Consider the following 21062-nt stretch of genomic DNA (forward strand, 5'->3'; position numbering starts at 1 on the left):
AGGGGGTAGCCTACATCATTCTTCGGGGGTGGAACCTATACAAGTTTTTCTGCTCTAGAACAGGAATTACAGTGCTTTCAGAAAGTATTCACACCCCTTGACCTTTTCTACATGTTGTTGTGTTACAGCCTGAGTTGAAAATGTATAACATTTAGATTTTCTATCACTGGCCGACATACAATACCCCGTAATGTCAAAATTGAATTATGTTTAAAACATTTTTTTGTTAATTACACTCAACTAAAATATAAACTCAACATGTAAACTGTTGGGCCCATGTTTCATGAGCTGAAATAAAATATCCCAGAAATGTTCCATATGCACAAAATGTTTTATTTCTCTCAAATTTTGTGCACAAATTTGTTTACATCCCTGTTAGTGAGTACACACTAAAGTGTGTTCCAGTTCCCGACGATATCCAGCAACTTCACACAGCCATTGAAAGGGAGTGGGACATCATTCCACAGGTCACAATCAACAGCCTGATCAACTCTATGCGAAGGAGATTTCACGCTGCATCAGGCAAATGATGGTCACACCAGATACTGACTGGATTTCGAATCCAAGCCCCTACATTATTTTAAGGTATCTGTGACCAACAGGTGCATATCTGTATTCCCAGTCATGTGAAATCCCTAGATTAGTGCATAAGTTATTTATTTAAATTGACTGATTTCCTTACATGAACTGTAACTCAGTAAAATCTTAGAAATTGTTTCTTCCTGCATTTATTTTTTTTCTTCAGTATAATTAACAATGAAAAGCTGAAATGTCTTGAGTCAATAAGTATTCAACCCTGTTATTTAAAAACATATATTTAACTCGGCAAGTCAGTTAAGAACAAATTCTTATTTACAATGACGGCCTAGTAACAGTGCCTTGTTCAGGGGCAGAACGACAGCTTGTCAGCTTGGGGATTTGACCTAGCAACCTTTCAATACTCTAACCACTAGGCTACCTGCTGCCCCAAAATTATTATGGAAGCCTAAATAAGTTCAGTAGTAAAAATGTGCTTTACAAATGACATAAATTGCATGGACTCTGTGTGCAATAATAGTGTTTAACATGGTTTTTGAAAGACTACCTTATTTCATACCATACGCATGAAATTATCTGTAAGGTCCCTCAGTCGAGCAGTGAATTTCAACAACAGATTCAACCACAAAGACCAGGGAGGTTTTCTAATGCCTTGCAAAGAAGGGCACCTATTGGTTGATGGGTAAAATGAAATAGAAAACAGACAGTGAATAGCCCTTTGAGCATGGGGAAGTTTTTAATTACACTTTGGATGGAGTATCAATACACCCAGTCACTGCAAAGATACAGGCATCCCACTCAGTAGCCGGAGAGGAAGGAAACCGCTCAGGGATTTCGCCATGAGGCCAATGGTTACTTCAAAACAGAGTTTAATGACTATGATAAGAGAAAACAACATTGTAATTACGCCACAAAACTTATCTAATGGACAGAGTCAAGATAAGGAAGCCTGTACAGAATACGAATATTCCAAAACGTGCATACTGTTTGCACCAAGGCACTGAAGTAATACTGCAAAAATACAAAGTGTTATATTTGGGGCAAGTCCAATATAACACATTACTCAGTACCCCTCTCCTTATTTTCAAGCATACTGGTGGCTGCATCATGTTATGTGTATGCTTGTAATCGTTAAGGACTGACGAGTTTTTCAGGATAAAGAAACAGAATGGAGCTAAGCACAGTCAAAATCCTAGAGAAAAACCTGTTTGTCTGCTTTCCACCAGACAGTAGGAGATGAATATACCTTTCAGCAGGACAATAGCCTAAAACACAAAGCCAAAACAACACTGGACTTGCTTAACAAGAAACCATGAATATTGAGTTACAGTTTTACAGTTTTGACTGAAATCTATTTGAAAATCTATGACAAGATCCGAAAATGGTTGTCTAGCAATGATCAGAAACGAACTTGACAGAGCTTGAAGAATTTTGAAAAAAAATTATCTTAGAGACTTACCCAGAAAGACTCAAAGCTGTAATCGCTGCCAAAGGTGCTTCTACAAAGTTTTGACTCAGGGGTGTGAATACTTGTGTAAATTGATATTTATGTATTTCATTTTCAATAAATGTACAAAAATGTCAAAAAAACATATTTTCACTTCGTCATTGTGGTGTTGTGTGTAGATGTGAGATTTTTTATTTATTTAAAACAATTTGAATTCAGGCTGTAACACAACACAATGTGGAATAATCAAGGGGTATTAATAGTTTCTGAAGGCACTGTTTGTTGAAATATGGGTGGTATTACCCTCCAGTTCATTCCTTTTAGTCAAAGTTGTTTAAAGACTTCCCCCAGCTACGTCATCGGCCTCGAACCTTGCTTGAGGAACAATATAGAACAAAATACGTTTTGTTAAGTAAATCAGGTGACAGATCAGGTGAAAAGGTGACTGGAGTGCCACTTTAACAAAAAAGTTAAATTCAACGCCCTCCAACATAAAAAAGGTGCTTAACCTGTTCCATAGTGTGTTTGTTGTTCTATAGATATATGGTGCTTTTCTTACCTTACACATGAGCATCGGTCACACCCATATTTACATGGTCCACTGGCACTGGATAGGCCTACATCCTTGCTGGTGAAACAGTAAAAGGCACAGATTCTACTGGCTTTGGGATACAGTCCTGCATTACTTCAAACACTCAAAGTTTGATTTAATAGAATTGCAAACTTTGGGAGGAACAATGCGTTTTTTCACAAAAATCCGTCCTTCCATCACTCTGCCACTTTTTGGAATCGTACTTTTGGGGTATGTTGCGTTTTCTGTGTTTTATTAAGTCAAATTAGTGATATCGGATCTTTGGAGAAACTTCATCATAGAATAACATCAGAATACAAGTATTCTCATTCTGAATATATCCGAACAACATCAGAATACACTTGTAATGAAACAGGCTGTATGAGTGTTGTCATATTGATGGTTTCCACGATGATGATATTATCATTCATTATGTCAATCTATGAATTTTGCGAGTACATCGTAATGCTTACACTGCCAGAAAGATTTACATCTCATCTTTCTATTAAAAATGTTTTTATAATTTGCTGAGGTGAAGTCAATTTTGAGGACACGAGCTCAAGTACACAGTATGAAAAAGATATGAAGATATGAAAAATCATATGATTTCTTTTCTATTCAACAAAAGTGTGGGAATTGGGCTTGAAATTATTGAAATGCTTTCTAAATATAGTAACAATCAGATTTAAATGACTTACTATAATATTAAACCTTTCTTATTCCTGTAAAATACATATAATCATACTTAGTGTTTTATTTTCGTCTGGCATTAAGGCGGCGCTAGTGTCAAATGGCGTTTAAACTAGCGCTCTGCTATTTTCCATCGCTGGCGCCTAGGTTAGTAGTTTACCAGTTTTAGATCAACTGGTTTGCTTTGAAATATTTGAGGTGTGGGCTTAACAAGGTTCGCCAACGTGCGAGTTTCAAGCAGCGATATTGGTGATATTTAAGACTCATAAAGATGGTTTTAGTGTTAACGTAATTGGTTATGGCATTGATTTAGCAAGCGGAGGGGCAAAGTAGCTTAATGAGTAGCCTATAACCAATGTTTTAGTAAAATAACACGAGCAGTCAACAGACTTTCACATTTGTTTAAATTAGTTTTGTCCATGTGACCTCTGTGAAGATTTTGGACTCATTAGGTCTATGTGCAATGCACATTGAATATAAGGTGTCAGTAACTGTATGAAGTCAGTTTAGGGACGTCAAGTTATTACCATAGACTGGCCATATCAACGGCGATGGTGGGCACATTTTATTATAAGGTTTGGGTCGAACATGCAGTGCATTTTCGAAATGCAAATTGCTCCAGTGCTCCATTCAGTGCGAATTCCATGGCCGATGGAGCCATGCATTTCCGTATTGTAGCAATGCAGTTTGAAAAATGTGGACTGCAAACATGTTCAACATATTTAGCAAATATGGGGCAGGCTATTTAACAATCTAGGTTAAAACGGACTAACATTCGAGTCACTTCCTAATGTTTAACATCCTTAATGTTGGAAACGAACATCATTATTGTGTCATCCAGAGTCACGTTTATTTATTTTCCAAGCCATAGCACACACTATTTTAGATAGCCGACAGCAGGTTTTTAAAGGACCAAAGCGTTCGATCTGATCCGTGTTTACCATGGAAAACTGACTAAAATGCAGGTATCATCACAGCCCCAGCTAACTTCCTGCTTTCCAACGCATTTTACCATGGGGCAGAGAGAAAAATGTCCAGTTTTATAATGCTATTCTACACATCTTGTCATGAGCCTTGGAGATACTTTTGTCACAACTAGTTTATTCATCAAAACCCAGACACACCCCGAACCTTTAGTGTTACCGCCAGTGCTAAGATTTACCATTGGGTTATGTTTGTTAAAATAGAGCCCTTAGTAACAATACAAAATTGGCACAATTTCATATAACAAAAATACAACATAATTTCATGGAATTTAAGCAAGATAACCTTCACTAGGTCACGGAGGGGGTAGCCTACATCATTCTTCGGGGGTGGAACCTATACAAGTTTTTCTGCTCTAGAACAGGAATTACAGTGCTTTCAGAAAGTATTCACACCCCTTGACCTTTTCTACATGTTGTTGTGTTACAGCCTGAGTTGAAAATGTATAACATTTAGATTTTCTATCACTGGCCGACATACAATACCCCGTAATGTCAAAATGGAATTATGTTTAAAACATTTTTTTGTTAATTACACTCAACTAAAATATAAACTCAACATGTAAACTGTTGGGCCCATGTTTCATGAGCTGAAATAAAATATCCCAGAAATGTTCCATATGCACAAAATGTTTTATTTCTCTCAAATTTTGTGCACAAATTTGTTTACATCCCTGTTAGTGAGTACACACTAAAGTGTGTTCCAGTTCCCGACGATATCCAGCAACTTCACACAGCCATTGAAAGGGAGTGGGACATCATTCCACAGGTCACAATCAACAGCCTGATCAACTCTATGCGAAGGAGATTTCACGCTGCATCAGGCAAATGATGGTCACACCAGATACTGACTGGATTTCGAATCCAAGCCCCTACATTATTTTAAGGTATCTGTGACCAACAGGTGCATATCTGTATTCCCAGTCATGTGAAATCCCTAGATTAGTGCATAAGTTATTTATTTAAATTGACTGATTTCCTTACATGAACTGTAACTCAGTAAAATCTTAGAAATTGTTTCTTCCTGCATTTATTTTTTTTCTTCAGTATAATTAACAATGAAAAGCTGAAATGTCTTGAGTCAATAAGTATTCAACCCTGTTATTTAAAAACATATATTTAACTCGGCAAGTCAGTTAAGAACAAATTCTTATTTACAATGACGGCCTAGTAACAGTGCCTTGTTCAGGGGCAGAACGACAGCTTGTCAGCTTGGGGATTTGACCTAGCAACCTTTCAATACTCTAACCACTAGGCTACCTGCTGCCCCAAAATTATTATGGAAGCCTAAATAAGTTCAGTAGTAAAAATGTGCTTTACAAATGACATAAATTGCATGGACTCTGTGTGCAATAATAGTGTTTAACATGGTTTTTGAAAGACTACCTTATTTCATACCATACGCATGAAATTATCTGTAAGGTCCCTCAGTCGAGCAGTGAATTTCAACAACAGATTCAACCACAAAGACCAGGGAGGTTTTCTAATGCCTTGCAAAGAAGGGCACCTATTGGTTGATGGGTAAAATGAAATAGAAAACAGACAGTGAATAGCCCTTTGAGCATGGGGAAGTTTTTAATTACACTTTGGATGGAGTATCAAAACACCCAGTCACTGCAAAGATACAGGCATCCCACTCAGTAGCCGGAGAGGAAGGAAACCGCTCAGGGATTTCGCCATGAGGCCAATGGTTACTTCAAAACAGAGTTTAATGACTATGATAAGAGAAAACAACATTGTAATTACGCCACAAAACTTATCTAATGGACAGAGTCAAGATAAGGAAGCCTGTACAGAATACGAATATTCCAAAACGTGCATACTGTTTGCACCAAGGCACTGAAGTAATACTGCAAAAATACAAAGTGTTATATTTGGGGCAAGTCCAATATAACACATTACTCAGTACCCCTCTCCTTATTTTCAAGCATACTGGTGGCTGCATCATGTTATGTGTATGCTTGTAATCGTTAAGGACTGACGAGTTTTTCAGGATAAAGAAACAGAATGGAGCTAAGCACAGTCAAAATCCTAGAGAAAAACCTGTTTGTCTGCTTTCCACCAGACAGTAGGTGATGAATATACCTTTCAGCAGGACAATAGCCTAAAACACAAAGCCAAAACAACACTGGACTTGCTTAACAAGAAACCATGAATATTGAGTTACAGTTTTACAGTTTTGACTGAAATCTATTTGAAAATCTATGACAAGATCCGAAAATGGTTGTCTAGCAATGATCAGAAACGAACTTGACAGAGCTTGAAGAATTTTGAAAAAAAATTATCTTAGAGACTTACCCAGAAAGACTCAAAGCTGTAATCGCTGCCAAAGGTGCTTCTACAAAGTTTTGACTCAGGGGTGTGAATACTTGTGTAAATTGATATTTATGTATTTCATTTTCAATAAATGTACAAAAATGTCAAAAAAACATATTTTCACTTCGTCATTGTGGTGTTGTGTGTAGATGTGAGATTTTTTATTTATTTAAAACAATTTGAATTCAGGCTGTAACACAACACAATGTGGAATAATCAAGGGGTATTAATAGTTTCTGAAGGCACTGTTTGTTGAAATATGGGTGGTATTACCCTCCAGTTCATTCCTTTTAGTCAAAGTTGTTTAAAGACTTCCCCCAGCTACGTCATCGGCCTCGAACCTTGCTTGAGGAACAATATAGAACAAAATACGTTTTGTTAAGTAAATCAGGTGACAGATCAGGTGAAAAGGTGACTGGAGTGCCACTTTAACAAAAAAGTTAAATTCAACGCCCTCCAACATAAAAAAGGTGCTTAACCTGTTCCATAGTGTGTTTGTTGTTCTATAGATATATGGTGCTTTTCTTACCTTACACATGAGCATCGGTCACACCCATATTTACATGGTCCACTGGCACTGGATAGGCCTACATCCTTGCTGGTGAAACAGTAAAAGGCACAGATTCTACTGGCTTTGGGATACAGTCCTGCATTACTTCAAACACTCAAAGTTTGATTTAATAGAATTGCAAACTTTGGGAGGAACAATGCGTTTTTTCACAAAAATCCGTCCTTCCATCACTCTGCCACTTTTTGGAATCGTACTTTTGGGGTATGTTGCGTTTTCTGTGTTTTATTAAGTCAAATTAGTGATATCGGATCTTTGGAGAAACTTCATCATAGAATAACATCAGAATACAAGTATTCTCATTCTGAATATATCCGAACAACATCAGAATACACTTGTAATGAAACAGGCTGTATGAGTGTTGTCATATTGATGGTTTCCACGATGATGATATTATCATTCATTATGTCAATCTATGAATTTTGCGAGTACATCGTAATGCTTACACTGCCAGAAAGATTTACATCTCATCTTTCTATTAAAAATGTTTTTATAATTTGCTGAGGTGAAGTCAATTTTGAGGACACGAGCTCAAGTACACAGTATGAAAAAGATATGAAGATATGAAAAATCATATGATTTCTTTTCTATTCAACAAAAGTGTGGGAATTGGGCTTGAAATTATTGAAATGCTTTCTAAATATAGTAACAATCAGATTTAAATGACTTACTATAATATTAAACCTTTCTTATTCCTGTAAAATACATATAATCATACTTAGTGTTTTATTTTCGTCTGGCATTAAGGCGGCGCTAGTGTCAAATGGCGTTTAAACTAGCGCTCTGCTATTTTCCATCGCTGGCGCCTAGGTTAGTAGTTTACCAGTTTTAGATCAACTGGTTTGCTTTGAAATATTTGAGGTGTGGGCTTAACAAGGTTCGCCAACGTGCGAGTTTCAAGCAGCGATATTGGTGATATTTAAGACTCATAAAGATGGTTTTAGTGTTAACGTAATTGGTTATGGCATTGATTTAGCAAGCGGAGGGGCAAAGTAGCTTAATGAGTAGCCTATAACCAATGTTTTAGTAAAATAACACGAGCAGTCAACAGACTTTCACATTTGTTTAAATTAGTTTTGTCCATGTGACCTCTGTGAAGATTTTGGACTCATTAGGTCTATGTGCAATGCACATTGAATATAAGGTGTCAGTAACTGTATGAAGTCAGTTTAGGGACGTCAAGTTATTACCATAGACTGGCCATATCAACGGCGATGGTGGGCACATTTTATTATAAGGTTTGGGTCGAACATGCAGTGCATTTTCGAAATGCAAATTGCTCCAGTGCTCCATTCAGTGCGAATTCCATGGCCGATGGAGCCATGCATTTCCGTATTGTAGCAATGCAGTTTGAAAAATGTGGACTGCAAACATGTTCAACATATTTAGCAAATATGGGGCAGGCTATTTAACAATCTAGGTTAAAACGGACTAACATTCGAGTCACTTCCTAATGTTTAACATCCTTAATGTTGGAAACGAACATCATTATTGTGTCATCCAGAGTCACGTTTATTTATTTTCCAAGCCATAGCACACACTATTTTAGATAGCCGACAGCAGGTTTTTAAAGGACCAAAGCGTTCGATCTGATCCGTGTTTACCATGGAAAACTGACTAAAATGCAGGTATCATCACAGCCCCAGCTAACTTCCTGCTTTCCAACGCATTTTACCATGGGGCAGAGAGAAAAATGTCCAGTTTTATAATGCTATTCTACACATCTTGTCATGAGCCTTGGAGATACTTTTGTCACAACTAGTTTATTCATCAAAACCCAGACACACCCCGAACCTTTAGTGTTACCGCCAGTGCTAAGATTTACCATTGGGTTATGTTTGTTAAAATAGAGCCCTTAGTAACAATACAAAATTGGCACAATTTCATATAACAAAAATACAACATAATTTCATGGAATTTAAGCAAGATAACCTTCACTAGGTCACGGAGGGGGTAGCCTACATCATTCTTCGGGGGTGGAACCTATACAAGTTTTTCTGCTCTAGAACAGGAATTACAGTGCTTTCAGAAAGTATTCACACCCCTTGACCTTTTCTACATGTTGTTGTGTTACAGCCTGAGTTGAAAATGTATAACATTTAGATTTTCTATCACTGGCCGACATACAATACCCCGTAATGTCAAAATGGAATTATGTTTAAAACATTTTTTTGTTAATTACACTCAACTAAAATATAAACTCAACATGTAAACTGTTGGGCCCATGTTTCATGAGCTGAAATAAAATATCCCAGAAATGTTCCATATGCACAAAATGTTTTATTTCTCTCAAATTTTGTGCACAAATTTGTTTACATCCCTGTTAGTGAGTACACACTAAAGTGTGTTCCAGTTCCCGACGATATCCAGCAACTTCACACAGCCATTGAAAGGGAGTGGGACATCATTCCACAGGTCACAATCAACAGCCTGATCAACTCTATGCGAAGGAGATTTCACGCTGCATCAGGCAAATGATGGTCACACCAGATACTGACTGGATTTCGAATCCAAGCCCCTACATTATTTTAAGGTATCTGTGACCAACAGGTGCATATCTGTATTCCCAGTCATGTGAAATCCCTAGATTAGTGCATAAGTTATTTATTTAAATTGACTGATTTCCTTACATGAACTGTAACTCAGTAAAATCTTAGAAATTGTTTCTTCCTGCATTTATTTTTTTTCTTCAGTATAATTAACAATGAAAAGCTGAAATGTCTTGAGTCAATAAGTATTCAACCCTGTTATTTAAAAACATATATTTAACTCGGCAAGTCAGTTAAGAACAAATTCTTATTTACAATGACGGCCTAGTAACAGTGCCTTGTTCAGGGGCAGAACGACAGCTTGTCAGCTTGGGGATTTGACCTAGCAACCTTTCAATACTCTAACCACTAGGCTACCTGCTGCCCCAAAATTATTATGGAAGCCTAAATAAGTTCAGTAGTAAAAATGTGCTTTACAAATGACATAAATTGCATGGACTCTGTGTGCAATAATAGTGTTTAACATGGTTTTTGAAAGACTACCTTATTTCATACCATACGCATGAAATTATCTGTAAGGTCCCTCAGTCGAGCAGTGAATTTCAACAACAGATTCAACCACAAAGACCAGGGAGGTTTTCTAATGCCTTGCAAAGAAGGGCACCTATTGGTTGATGGGTAAAATGAAATAGAAAACAGACAGTGAATAGCCCTTTGAGCATGGGGAAGTTTTTAATTACACTTTGGATGGAGTATCAAAACACCCAGTCACTGCAAAGATACAGGCATCCCACTCAGTAGCCGGAGAGGAAGGAAACCGCTCAGGGATTTCGCCATGAGGCCAATGGTTACTTCAAAACAGAGTTTAATGACTATGATAAGAGAAAACAACATTGTAATTACGCCACAAAACTTATCTAATGGACAGAGTCAAGATAAGGAAGCCTGTACAGAATACGAATATTCCAAAACGTGCATACTGTTTGCACCAAGGCACTGAAGTAATACTGCAAAAATACAAAGTGTTATATTTGGGGCAAGTCCAATATAACACATTACTCAGTACCCCTCTCCTTATTTTCAAGCATACTGGTGGCTGCATCATGTTATGTGTATGCTTGTAATCGTTAAGGACTGACGAGTTTTTCAGGATAAAGAAACAGAATGGAGCTAAGCACAGTCAAAATCCTAGAGAAAAACCTGTTTGTCTGCTTTCCACCAGACAGTAGGTGATGAATATACCTTTCAGCAGGACAATAGCCTAAAACACAAAGCCAAAACAACACTGGACTTGCTTAACAAGAAACCATGAATATTGAGTTACAGTTTTACAGTTTTGACTGAAATCTATTTGAAAATCTATGACAAGATCCGAAAATGGTTGTCTAGCAATGATCAGAAACGAACTTGACAGAGCTTGAAGAATTTTGAAAAAAAATTATCTTAGAGACTTACCCAGAAAGACTCAAAGCTGTAATCGCTGCCAAAGGTGCTTCTACAAAGTTTTGACTCAGGGGTGTGAATACTTGTGTAAATTGATATTTATGTATTTCATTTTCAATAAATGTACAAAAATGTCAAAAAAACATATTTTCACTTCGTCATTGTGGTGTTGTGTGTAGATGTGAGATTTTTTATTTATTTAAAACAATTTGAATTCAGGCTGTAACACAACACAATGTGGAATAATCAAGGGGTATTAATAGTTTCTGAAGGCACTGTTTGTTGAAATATGGGTGGTATTACCCTCCAGTTCATTCCTTTTAGTCAAAGTTGTTTAAAGACTTCCCCCAGCTACGTCATCGGCCTCGAACCTTGCTTGAGGAACAATATAGAACAAAATACGTTTTGTTAAGTAAATCAGGTGACAGATCAGGTGAAAAGGTGACTGGAGTGCCACTTTAACAAAAAAAAGGGGAACAGCTTATGTTATCCCTGCCATTCAACGCCCTCCAACATAAAAAGGGTGCTTAACCTGTTCCATAGTGTGTTTGTTGTTCTATAGATATATGGTGCTTTTCTTACCTTACACATGAGCATCGGTCACACCCATATTTACATGGTCCACTGGCACTGGATAGGCCTACATCCTTGCTGGTGAAACAGTAAAAGGCACAGATTCTACTGGCTTTGGGATACAGTCCTGCATTACTTCAAACACTCAAAGTTTGATTTAATAGAATTACAAACTTTGGGAGAAACGATGCGTTTTTGCACGAATGTCCGTCCTTGGCTCTGCCAGTTCTTGGAATCGTACTTTTTTATTAAGTCAAATTAGTGATATCTGATCTTTGGAGAAACTTCATCATAGTCTTAGAATAACATCAGAATACAATGTATGAGTGTTGTCATACTGATGGTTTCCACGATTAAGATATCATTCATTTTGTAAATCTATGAATTTTGTGATGTCCACTTTTGATAATCATGCTATTTAATTATAATATACTTCTGTTATTAGCTCTGCTCACATTGTTGAATTACGTCCACTTGTTGTGTATGTACTCTGATTACGCACCATTGTTCTTCTGTGTGTGTTAACACTTGTGTTTGCACAGAGCTGATAATGGCATTTAACCAAAATGTACGCTTCTCTGCATATCACTTCTTTTTACATAAGTGTTTTTGGGCATTGTCGATATCATAGCTGATGTACATGGTGTTAATCAATCCTCTTTCTATCTCCTTTTTAGAGTCCTGGTTTTAACATATTGTTACTCATCATTTGGGTAAGTTCGGAACTTGTTTAGTGTTCATTTGTTTGTATCTTTGTCGATGATATAATCCAATCTTGATAGAAATCCCATCCTGTATATAATCCCATCAGAAAGACACTATGCCATCATCTATTTTATAGGTGGTTGCTGAAATGTAGCCTTATTTAAAAAAGCCCAGGGGGCTCATGACAATGAGAGTCAGGACCACAGATTAAGATCTCATTTGAGATCACATTTTCTGATTACAGTACCATTGTAAATATGGAAATAATTACATTTTGTACTTCTTTTCTGTTTGATTTGACATAAGTCACCTAAAATGTTCATTTTTTTCTTCAACAGTGAGGTGAAAAATAAGGATGTCAGAATTCTAGAAGTTTTGGGGTAAGACCATTTGTGTTACTGAACAAATAAACAAACAACTTATTTTTGTATACTTTTTTTGTGAACCCCTAACCCTCCACAACCTCTCCTGATGCTATCATTCAGTATTAACACAGTATTAACATTGAACCCCCTCTGAAGGTTGTGTCAGCAGGACCCTGTCAATTTCAGGCGGGAAAACTGTAGTTGTAGGACCCGGGACATGCTGTCCCCACAGGGGTGAGACTCTTCTTTGGTCTACTCTAATATAATAATCTCACCCGATACCACCTCTTTGCAAAACTCACCAACTGCAGCCATTTTGAATGCAGTACGCTATTTTACAATGTCATTGTTTGCATGGTCTTTTCAGACTCCTGTATAAGCAGCCCAGTGTGTTAAAGGGGTAAGTTATTATGAATGTATTATTGTTAGTAGTAGACATAGTATCAGTAGGAGAAGGTGCATTTGGAAGTACAGGAAATGTAGTCACTATGAAAGAGTTGCTTATGATGCATTGAATATCTCTGGGCGTTCACAAGCTTTTAACATGTCTTTTGTTTTTTCAGGCGCACCAATGTGGTAACTGTTACCCCTTGGTTGGCACCAATTGTCTGGGAAGGCACCTTTAATCCCTTGATTGTTGACAGCATTTACAAGCCTATGCACCTCAGCATTGCCACAACTGTCTTTGCGGTTGGCAAGTAAGTAGTCTCACACGCGTCAGCCGTCCCTACCAGCATGTCTGGTAGCACTGAGCCTCAAATGTAGAATAACATTCGTAGTCAGTCATCAAACATTTCTGTAAAAAAAACAATGATAAAGCCTTGCATTCCTATTTTTTTCTCGTTGTGTTCCCATGTTGAATCATTTCATGTGTCTGAAGGTAGAACTCCGCATATCCGGCAGGCCCAGAGAGAAAATCAAGTGCACGTATAGGTCTACCGCTGGCCAATCAGATACCTCATATCACCGTGTCTTTATGGTTTCCTCGAGCCTTAGGCTGTATAAAGAAGCCTCAAGCACACAGCAAAGTTGATACTGTGAAATTTCGAAACCTGTAAAGTCATGACTAGAGAGAGACTCAAGGGCACATCGACATATTTTCCACCCAGTCTGCTCAGGGATTTGAACATGCAACCTTTCAACTACTTAACCACTAGGCTACCATGAGTAACAACATGAATTGGTGCATGAGGCAGAAATAATGCAGTGCAACTTGAGTTTCGCCATCAGCTGGAAGAATGTCCCCTTTTTGTCAGCAGAGCGAGGGAGAGCGGAGGGATGATGAGTCGGATGAGAGACAGCTTCACTGCTGCTCTCTCCCTCCCTCCCCTCAGAATGGCCCCATCAGATGCAGACTATCAATCCAGTAAAATAAAATAAAAAACAAATGATTATGCTCTCTCAGCTGTGCCTCAAGTAATATAACAAATTATATATTACCAGTGTGATCATGTACCTACAATTTTGAAATATAATTTCAAAATGGTCTGAGAAGAACAGCATTGGAATGGCAATTCAAGCATAGCCCATATGCAGTAATGATAATGTATTGGGCCTATAGCCTATTGCACAAACCACATTGCTACAGAACTGTTTTTCTATGTTAATGTTGTTTAGGTATAGTCACGGGCAGAAGGGGTGCTGAGGGTGCTGCAACACCCCCTGATAAATTGAAAAACATCTTCCTGCAGCCATATTTTTTAAGTTATCTGAGTGGTAGAGCTTGGCCTGATGCTGTCAAAACGGGTACTACGTAATCATATTGGATGATAAATATCCTAGCTATGGCAGCTATTAGTCTACTATAGCGCCTGTCGGCTTGGTTGGTTGCTGTCTCTCGTCTCTCCCTCCCTCCTCCCTGTTCCCTGTGTCACTCACTCACACTCACAGTAGCCTACACATAGAGCATGGCCCCTGCTAGACCATCGCTTCTCTTTACCTTTCTCTACCTCCTGGGTACATAAAAATACATGTCACCTGGACATGTACAAGAGTGACCGGTAAAAATAGGTTTAAACTTAGTTTGCACTTGCTCTGGTTACCTGAGAAGAAATGTTTAAAAAATGTACAGCCCACACATTTTGTTCTTAAATGTTCCTCGCTGTTAAGTTCCACACTTTGACTGCCAACCTTTGAGTGCCTTAGTCTCCACTACACCCTTTTCCCAAACTAGTGAGTCTCAGTCTCAGCAGGCCTACCTCAAAGTTGGAAAATATCTTGATTTAGATTATACAGTCGTGGCCAAAAGAATGACACAAATATTTATTTCCACAAAGTTTGCTGCTTCAGTTTCTTTAGATATTTTTGTCAGATGTTACTATGGAATACTGAAGTATAATTACAAGCATTTCATAAGTGTTAAAGGCTTTTATTGACAATTACATGAAGTTGATGCAAAGAGTCAATATTTGCAGTGTTGACCCTTCTTTTTCAAGACCTCTGCAATCCGCCCTGGCATGCTGTCAATTAAATTCTGGGCCACATCCTGACTGATGGCAGCCCATTCTTGCATAATCAATGCTTTTAAGTTTGTCAGAATTTGTGTGGTTTTGTATGTCCACCCGCCTCTTGAGGATTAACCACAAATTCTCAATGGGATTAAGGTCTGGGGAGTTTCCTGGCCATGGACCCAAAATATTGATGTTTTGTTCCCCAAGCCACTTAGTTATCACTTTTGCCTTATGGCAAGGTGCTCCATCATGCTGGAAAAGGCATTGTCCGTCACCAAACTGTTCCTGAATGGTTGGGAGAAGTTCCTATTGGAGGATGTGTTGGTACCATTCTTTATTCATGGCTGTGTTCTTAGGCAAAATTGTGAGTGAGCCCACTCCCTTGGCTGAGAAGCAACCCCACACATGAATGGTCTCAGGATGCTTTACTGTTGGCATGACACAGGACTGATGGTAGCGCTCACCTTGTCTTCTCCGGACAAGCTTTTTTCCGGATGGCCCAAACAATCGGAAAGGGGATTCATCAGAGAAAATGACTTTACCCCCGTCCTCAGCAGTCCAATCCCTGTACCTTTTGCAGAATATCAGTCTGTCCCTGATATTTTTCCTGGAGAGAAGTGGCTTCTTTGCTGCCCTTCTTGACACCAGGCCATCCTCCAAAAGTATTTGCCTCACTGTGCGTGCAGATGCACTCACACCTGCCTGCTGCCATTCCTGAGCAAGCTCTGTACTGGTGGTGCCCCGATCCCGCAGCTGAATCAACTTTAGGAGACGGTCCTGGCGCTTGCAGGACTTTCTTGGGCGCCCTGAAGCCTTCATCACAACAATTGAACTGCTCTCCTTGAAGTTCTTGATGATCCGATAAATGGTTGATTTAGGTGCAATCTTACTGGCAGCAATATCCTTGCCTGTGAAGCCCTTTTTGTGCAAAGCAATGATGATGGCACGTGTTTCTTTTCAGGTAGCCATGATTGACAGAGGAAGAACAATGATTCCAAGCACCACCCTCCTTTTGAAGCTTCCAGCCTGTTATTCAAACTCAATCAGCATGACAGAGTGATCTCCAGCCTTGTCCTCGTCAACACTCACACCTGTTTTAACGGGAGAATCATTGACATGATGTCAGCTGGTCCTTTTGTGGCAGGGCTGAAATGCAGTGGAAATGTTTTTGGGGGATTCAGTTCATTTGCATGGCAAAGAGGGACTCTTCATAACATTCTGGAGTATATGCACATTGCCATCATACAAACTGAGGCAGCAGACTATGTGAAAATAAATATTTGTGTCATTCTCAAAACTTTTGGCCACGACTGTACATTATGTCATAATTACAGAAAATTTAGTTATCCTCTTGCCATATGAGACGGGCAACTAAAACCTACTTGGTTCTCCTTGTATTTTAGGTATGTGCGCTTCCTGCGTGACTTCCTAGAGACTGCCGAGAAGCATTTCATGGTAGATTTCAAAGTGCACTACTACATCTTCACTGACCGGAGGGAAGATGTGCCAGCGGTGGTCCTCGCTCCCGGTAGAAATGTAACCATCATCCCAGTCCCTGGCTCCAACCGCTGGCAGGAGATCTCCTCCAGGAGGATGGAGATGATCCAGACCGCCATCGAGAACCAGATAGGCAAGGAGGCGGACTACATCTTTTGCTTGGATGTGGACACGAAGTTCCACGGACGGTGGGGGGCAGAAACATTGAGCAGGCTGGTGGCCACTATTCACCCAGGTTACTATGAGCAGACCCACGAGCACTACCCTTACGAACGCCGTCCTGCCTCGCGGGCCTATATCCCCGCGGGGGAAGGAGACTACTACTATGGAGGCGCCACCATCGCTGGCTATGTGAGGGACGTGCACAAGCTGACAAAGTACTGCCGCGAGCAGCTGGAGGCCGATGCCGCCAACTCCATCGAGGCGGCATGGCAGGAGGAAAGCCACCTGAACAGATATCTCCTTTACAACAAGCCCACTAAGATTCTGTCTCCGGAATACCTGTGGCAGGACTTCAAGGCCAAGAACAACGAGGTGCAAATAATCCGCTTCTCTCAGGTCAACAAGAACTATGCAGAGGTTCGGCCCAACGTGAAGAAAAGAAAGTAATGCTGTGGCCACTGTCGCACCAAGATTCAGGATCTAGGCCAGGGAGGAGGATACTGCTATTTGTATACATTGAAGGTGGCTGGATCAGTAAACAAGCTTATGTTGTTCCGCTTTTCTCTCAATTAGTTTATATCCTTTACCGCTAAAGATGTATTATAGACATGAAGGGCTGTTTCCATGTAGAAATGTTTGTCATAGGAGCAGAAGTGTGGATAGAGGGTGAGTTTGTGAAATGAATGTGCAATTAATACTGATAATACATAATATTTGTGATATTTGTGTTATTTGTGTCATTCTTCGTTTTATATATATATATATACATATATATATATATATATATATATATATATATATACAGTGGGGAGAACAAGTATTTGATACACTAACGATTTTGCAGGTTTCCCACTTACAAAACATGTAGAGGTCTGTAATTTTTATCATAGGTACACTTCAACTGTGAGAGACGGAATCTAAAACAAAAATCCAGAAAATCACATTGTATGATTTTTAAGTAATTAATTTGCATTTTGTTGCATGACATAAGTATTTGATCACCTACCAACCAGTAAGAATTCCGGCTCTCACAGACCTGTTAGTTTTTCTTTAAGAAGCCTTCCTGTTCTCCACTCATTACCTGTATTAACTGTACCTGTTTGAACTCGTTACCTGTACAAAAGACACCTGTCCACACACTCAATCAAACAGACTCCAACCTCTCCACAATGGCCAAGACCAGAGAGATGTGTAAGGGCATCAGGGATAAATTGTAGACCTGCATAAGGCTGGGATGGGCTACAGGACAATAGGCAAGCAGCTTGGTGAGAAGGCAACAACTGTTGGCGCAATTATTAGAAAATGGAAGAAGTTCAAGATGACGGTCAATCATCTGGGGCTCCATGCAAGATCTTACCTCGTGGGGCATCAATGATCATGAGGAAGGTGAGGGATCAGCCCAGAACTACACGGCAGGACCTGGTCAATGACCTGAAGAGAGCTGGGACCACAGTCTCAAAGAAAACCATTAGTAACACACTACGCCGTCATGGATTAAAATCCTGCAGCGCACGCAAGGTCCCCCTGCTCAAGCCAGCGCATGTCCAAGCCCGTCTGAAGTTTTCCAATGACCATATGGATGATCCAGAGGAGGAATGGGAGAAGGTCATGTGGTCTGATGAGACAAAAATAGAGCTTTTTGGTCTAAACTCCACTCGCCGTCTTTGGAGGAAGAAGAACGATGAGTACAACCCCAAGAACACCATCCCAACCGTGAAGCATGGAGGTGGAAACATCATTCTTTGGGGATGATTTTCTGCAAAGGGGACATGACGACTGCACCATATTGAGGGGAGGATGGATGGGGCCATGTATTGCGAGATCTTGGCCAACAACCTCCTTCCCTCAGTAGGAGCATTGAAGATGGGTCGTGGCTGGGTCTTCCAACATGACAACAACCCGAAACACACAGCCAGGGCAACTAAGGAGTGGCTCCGTAAGAAGCATCTCAAGGTCCTGGAGTGGCCTAGCTAGTCTCCAGACCTGAACCCAATAGAAAATCTTTGAAGGGAGCTGAAAGTCCGTATTGCCCAGCAACAGCCCCGAAACCTGAAGGATCTGGAGAAGGTCTGTAGGGAGGAGTGGGCCAAAATTCCTGCTGCAGTGTTTGCAAACCTGGTCAAGAACTTCAGGAAACGTATGATCTCTGTAAATGCAAACAAAGGTTTCTGTACCAAATATAAAATGCTCATGAATTACTTAAAAATCATACAATCTGATTTTCTGGATTTTTGTTTTAGATTCCGTCTCTCACAGTAGATGTGTACCTATGATAAAAATTACAGACCTCTACATGCTTTGTAAGTAGGAAAACCTGCAAAATCGGCAGTGTATCAAATACTTGTTCTCCCCACTGTGTGTGTATATATATATATATATATATATATATATATATATATATATATATATATATATATATATATATTATTATTATTAAAGGGGGAATATGTGATTGGTGCATACATTTTTTGACTTTTTAATTAATGATATATAGCCATTGCTTCTTGCAGAATAAAACTTACAGTATAAATGCCTCATGACCTTAGTTTAGTGGTCTCTAACCCTGTTCCTGGAGAGCTATCGTCCTGTATGTTTTCACTCCAACCCTAATCTAGCACACCTGATTCTAATAATTAGCTGGTTGATAAGCTGAATCAGGTTAGTTACAACTGGGGTTGGAGCGAAAACCTACAGGAGGGTAGCTCTCCGGAAATAGGGTTGCAGAGCCCTGCCTTAATTCAACGTCTGTACCGCAACAGAATCCAAAATATAAGCTTGTTGTTCTCCATCTTTTGTAAACAATGTAATCGTAAAAACAACAGCACTGTATTGTCTCAAAACATGGTTAAAACTATCATTTTGATCTCATCGATGGTCAATGTATGAATTTGAGAGCATGCATTGATTTATATTATCCTTTTCCCTCTGTGTTACTTGTGACCCGCACAAACACTTGCTGTGGCATCTCCCTTGGGTCCATTCACCATGTGTTTCTTCTCACAGCCGTAACAATGGAGATTGGCAGGAGCTTATGGTCGTTGACACATTTATCTGGACCAGTATAACTGGTCCATAACTGGTCTTTTCACAGTGTCTCCACCACTGTGAAAAGTAACTAATGGTGACTCAATGTTCATTTCAACCAGCTTATGGTGAGTTGCCATAAGCTCCTGCCAGTCTTCATTGTCTCACATTGAGACAGAACAGGTTGTCCGTCTGAGAGTGGTCATATGTATGTATGTATGTTCTCTTTTTCTGGGTTATTGGCTGCTCTTAAGACAGGGGTTTATGAAAACATTCACCCTCTTCCAGTTCCATAGAATTGTTGTTACAAATCTGAATTTACTTACAGTGAATGAAAAGGGTAATTCATTCATTTAAATTAGTGTGACTGCAGTGCTCTATATTGGCACAAAGTGATTGGAAATGAAGGACATGGAGAAATCTACGTCAGACTTGTTTTAATATGAATATCATTATGACCAACACAGGTGCACGCAGGTACATACAGTTGCATACAGTTGTGGATAACTTACATACGCACAAATAACATACCCCCCCAAAAAGACACTAACCTCCCTTGTTATTGTAATGGTGAGAGGTTAGTATGACTTGGAGTATGATATTTGTGCATCTGTAACTTTCTCACTTATCATTATTCACGATTCACTCAGGATCATCCGTAAACATGGTGCCATCCCCATTAATGTAGAAGTGTTTAGAAACATATTCTATTCTTATTCTTATTTACAATAAAGTGATTCCGAAATGACACAATACATTATTTACCATTCATTTCTATTGGGCACAAAACTATCTGAAACACAACCAAAACAAACAGTAAATGTGTCCAACAGAGTCACAAGCTTGATGTAGTCATTGTGTGCTATGAATATGGGAACGCAAATACTTAACATTTTAATAATTGAATATACATACATGTAAGTGAATTTGTCCCAATACTTTTGTCCCAATGCTCCCCTAAAATGGGGGGACTATGCAGAAAAAGTGCTGTAATTTGTAAACGATTCACCCGATATGAATGAAAATACCAAATTAAAGCTGACAGTCTGCACGGTATTATTTTTTATTTTAAATCCAACCTTTTGGAGTATAGAGCCAAAAGAAGAAAAAATATTTACTGTCCCAATAATTATGGAAGGGCACTGTGCATAAGGTTTACATAACATATTTCATGGCCCCATGTCCATCAGGTCAGTGTTTATAGACCTGGTGTGGTATGGTGCCATCTAGTAGTGTAGCGTG

The 21062-nt window shown here is 39.1% G+C and overlaps 1 protein-coding gene across 1 annotated transcript; it reads left to right on the forward strand.

Annotated features, from left to right (window-relative positions):
- Positions 1–7184: 7184 nt before the first annotated feature.
- Positions 7185–17550, forward strand: LOC139378466 (globoside alpha-1,3-N-acetylgalactosaminyltransferase 1-like). Its single transcript, XM_071120659.1, has 7 exons — positions 7185–7316; positions 12295–12330; positions 12661–12702; positions 12844–12921; positions 13055–13087; positions 13251–13385; positions 16541–17550. The coding sequence occupies exons 1-7, from the start codon at positions 7252–7254 to the stop codon at positions 17241–17243; spliced, it is 1092 nt and encodes a 363-aa protein (XP_070976760.1). The 5' UTR covers positions 7185–7251; the 3' UTR covers positions 17244–17550.
- The last annotated feature ends 3512 nt before the right edge of the window (positions 17551–21062 follow it).

This window comes from Oncorhynchus clarkii, chromosome 21 (genome assembly GCF_045791955.1).
Source record: "Oncorhynchus clarkii lewisi isolate Uvic-CL-2024 chromosome 21, UVic_Ocla_1.0, whole genome shotgun sequence".
Lineage (NCBI taxonomy): Eukaryota > Metazoa > Chordata > Actinopteri > Salmoniformes > Salmonidae > Oncorhynchus > Oncorhynchus clarkii.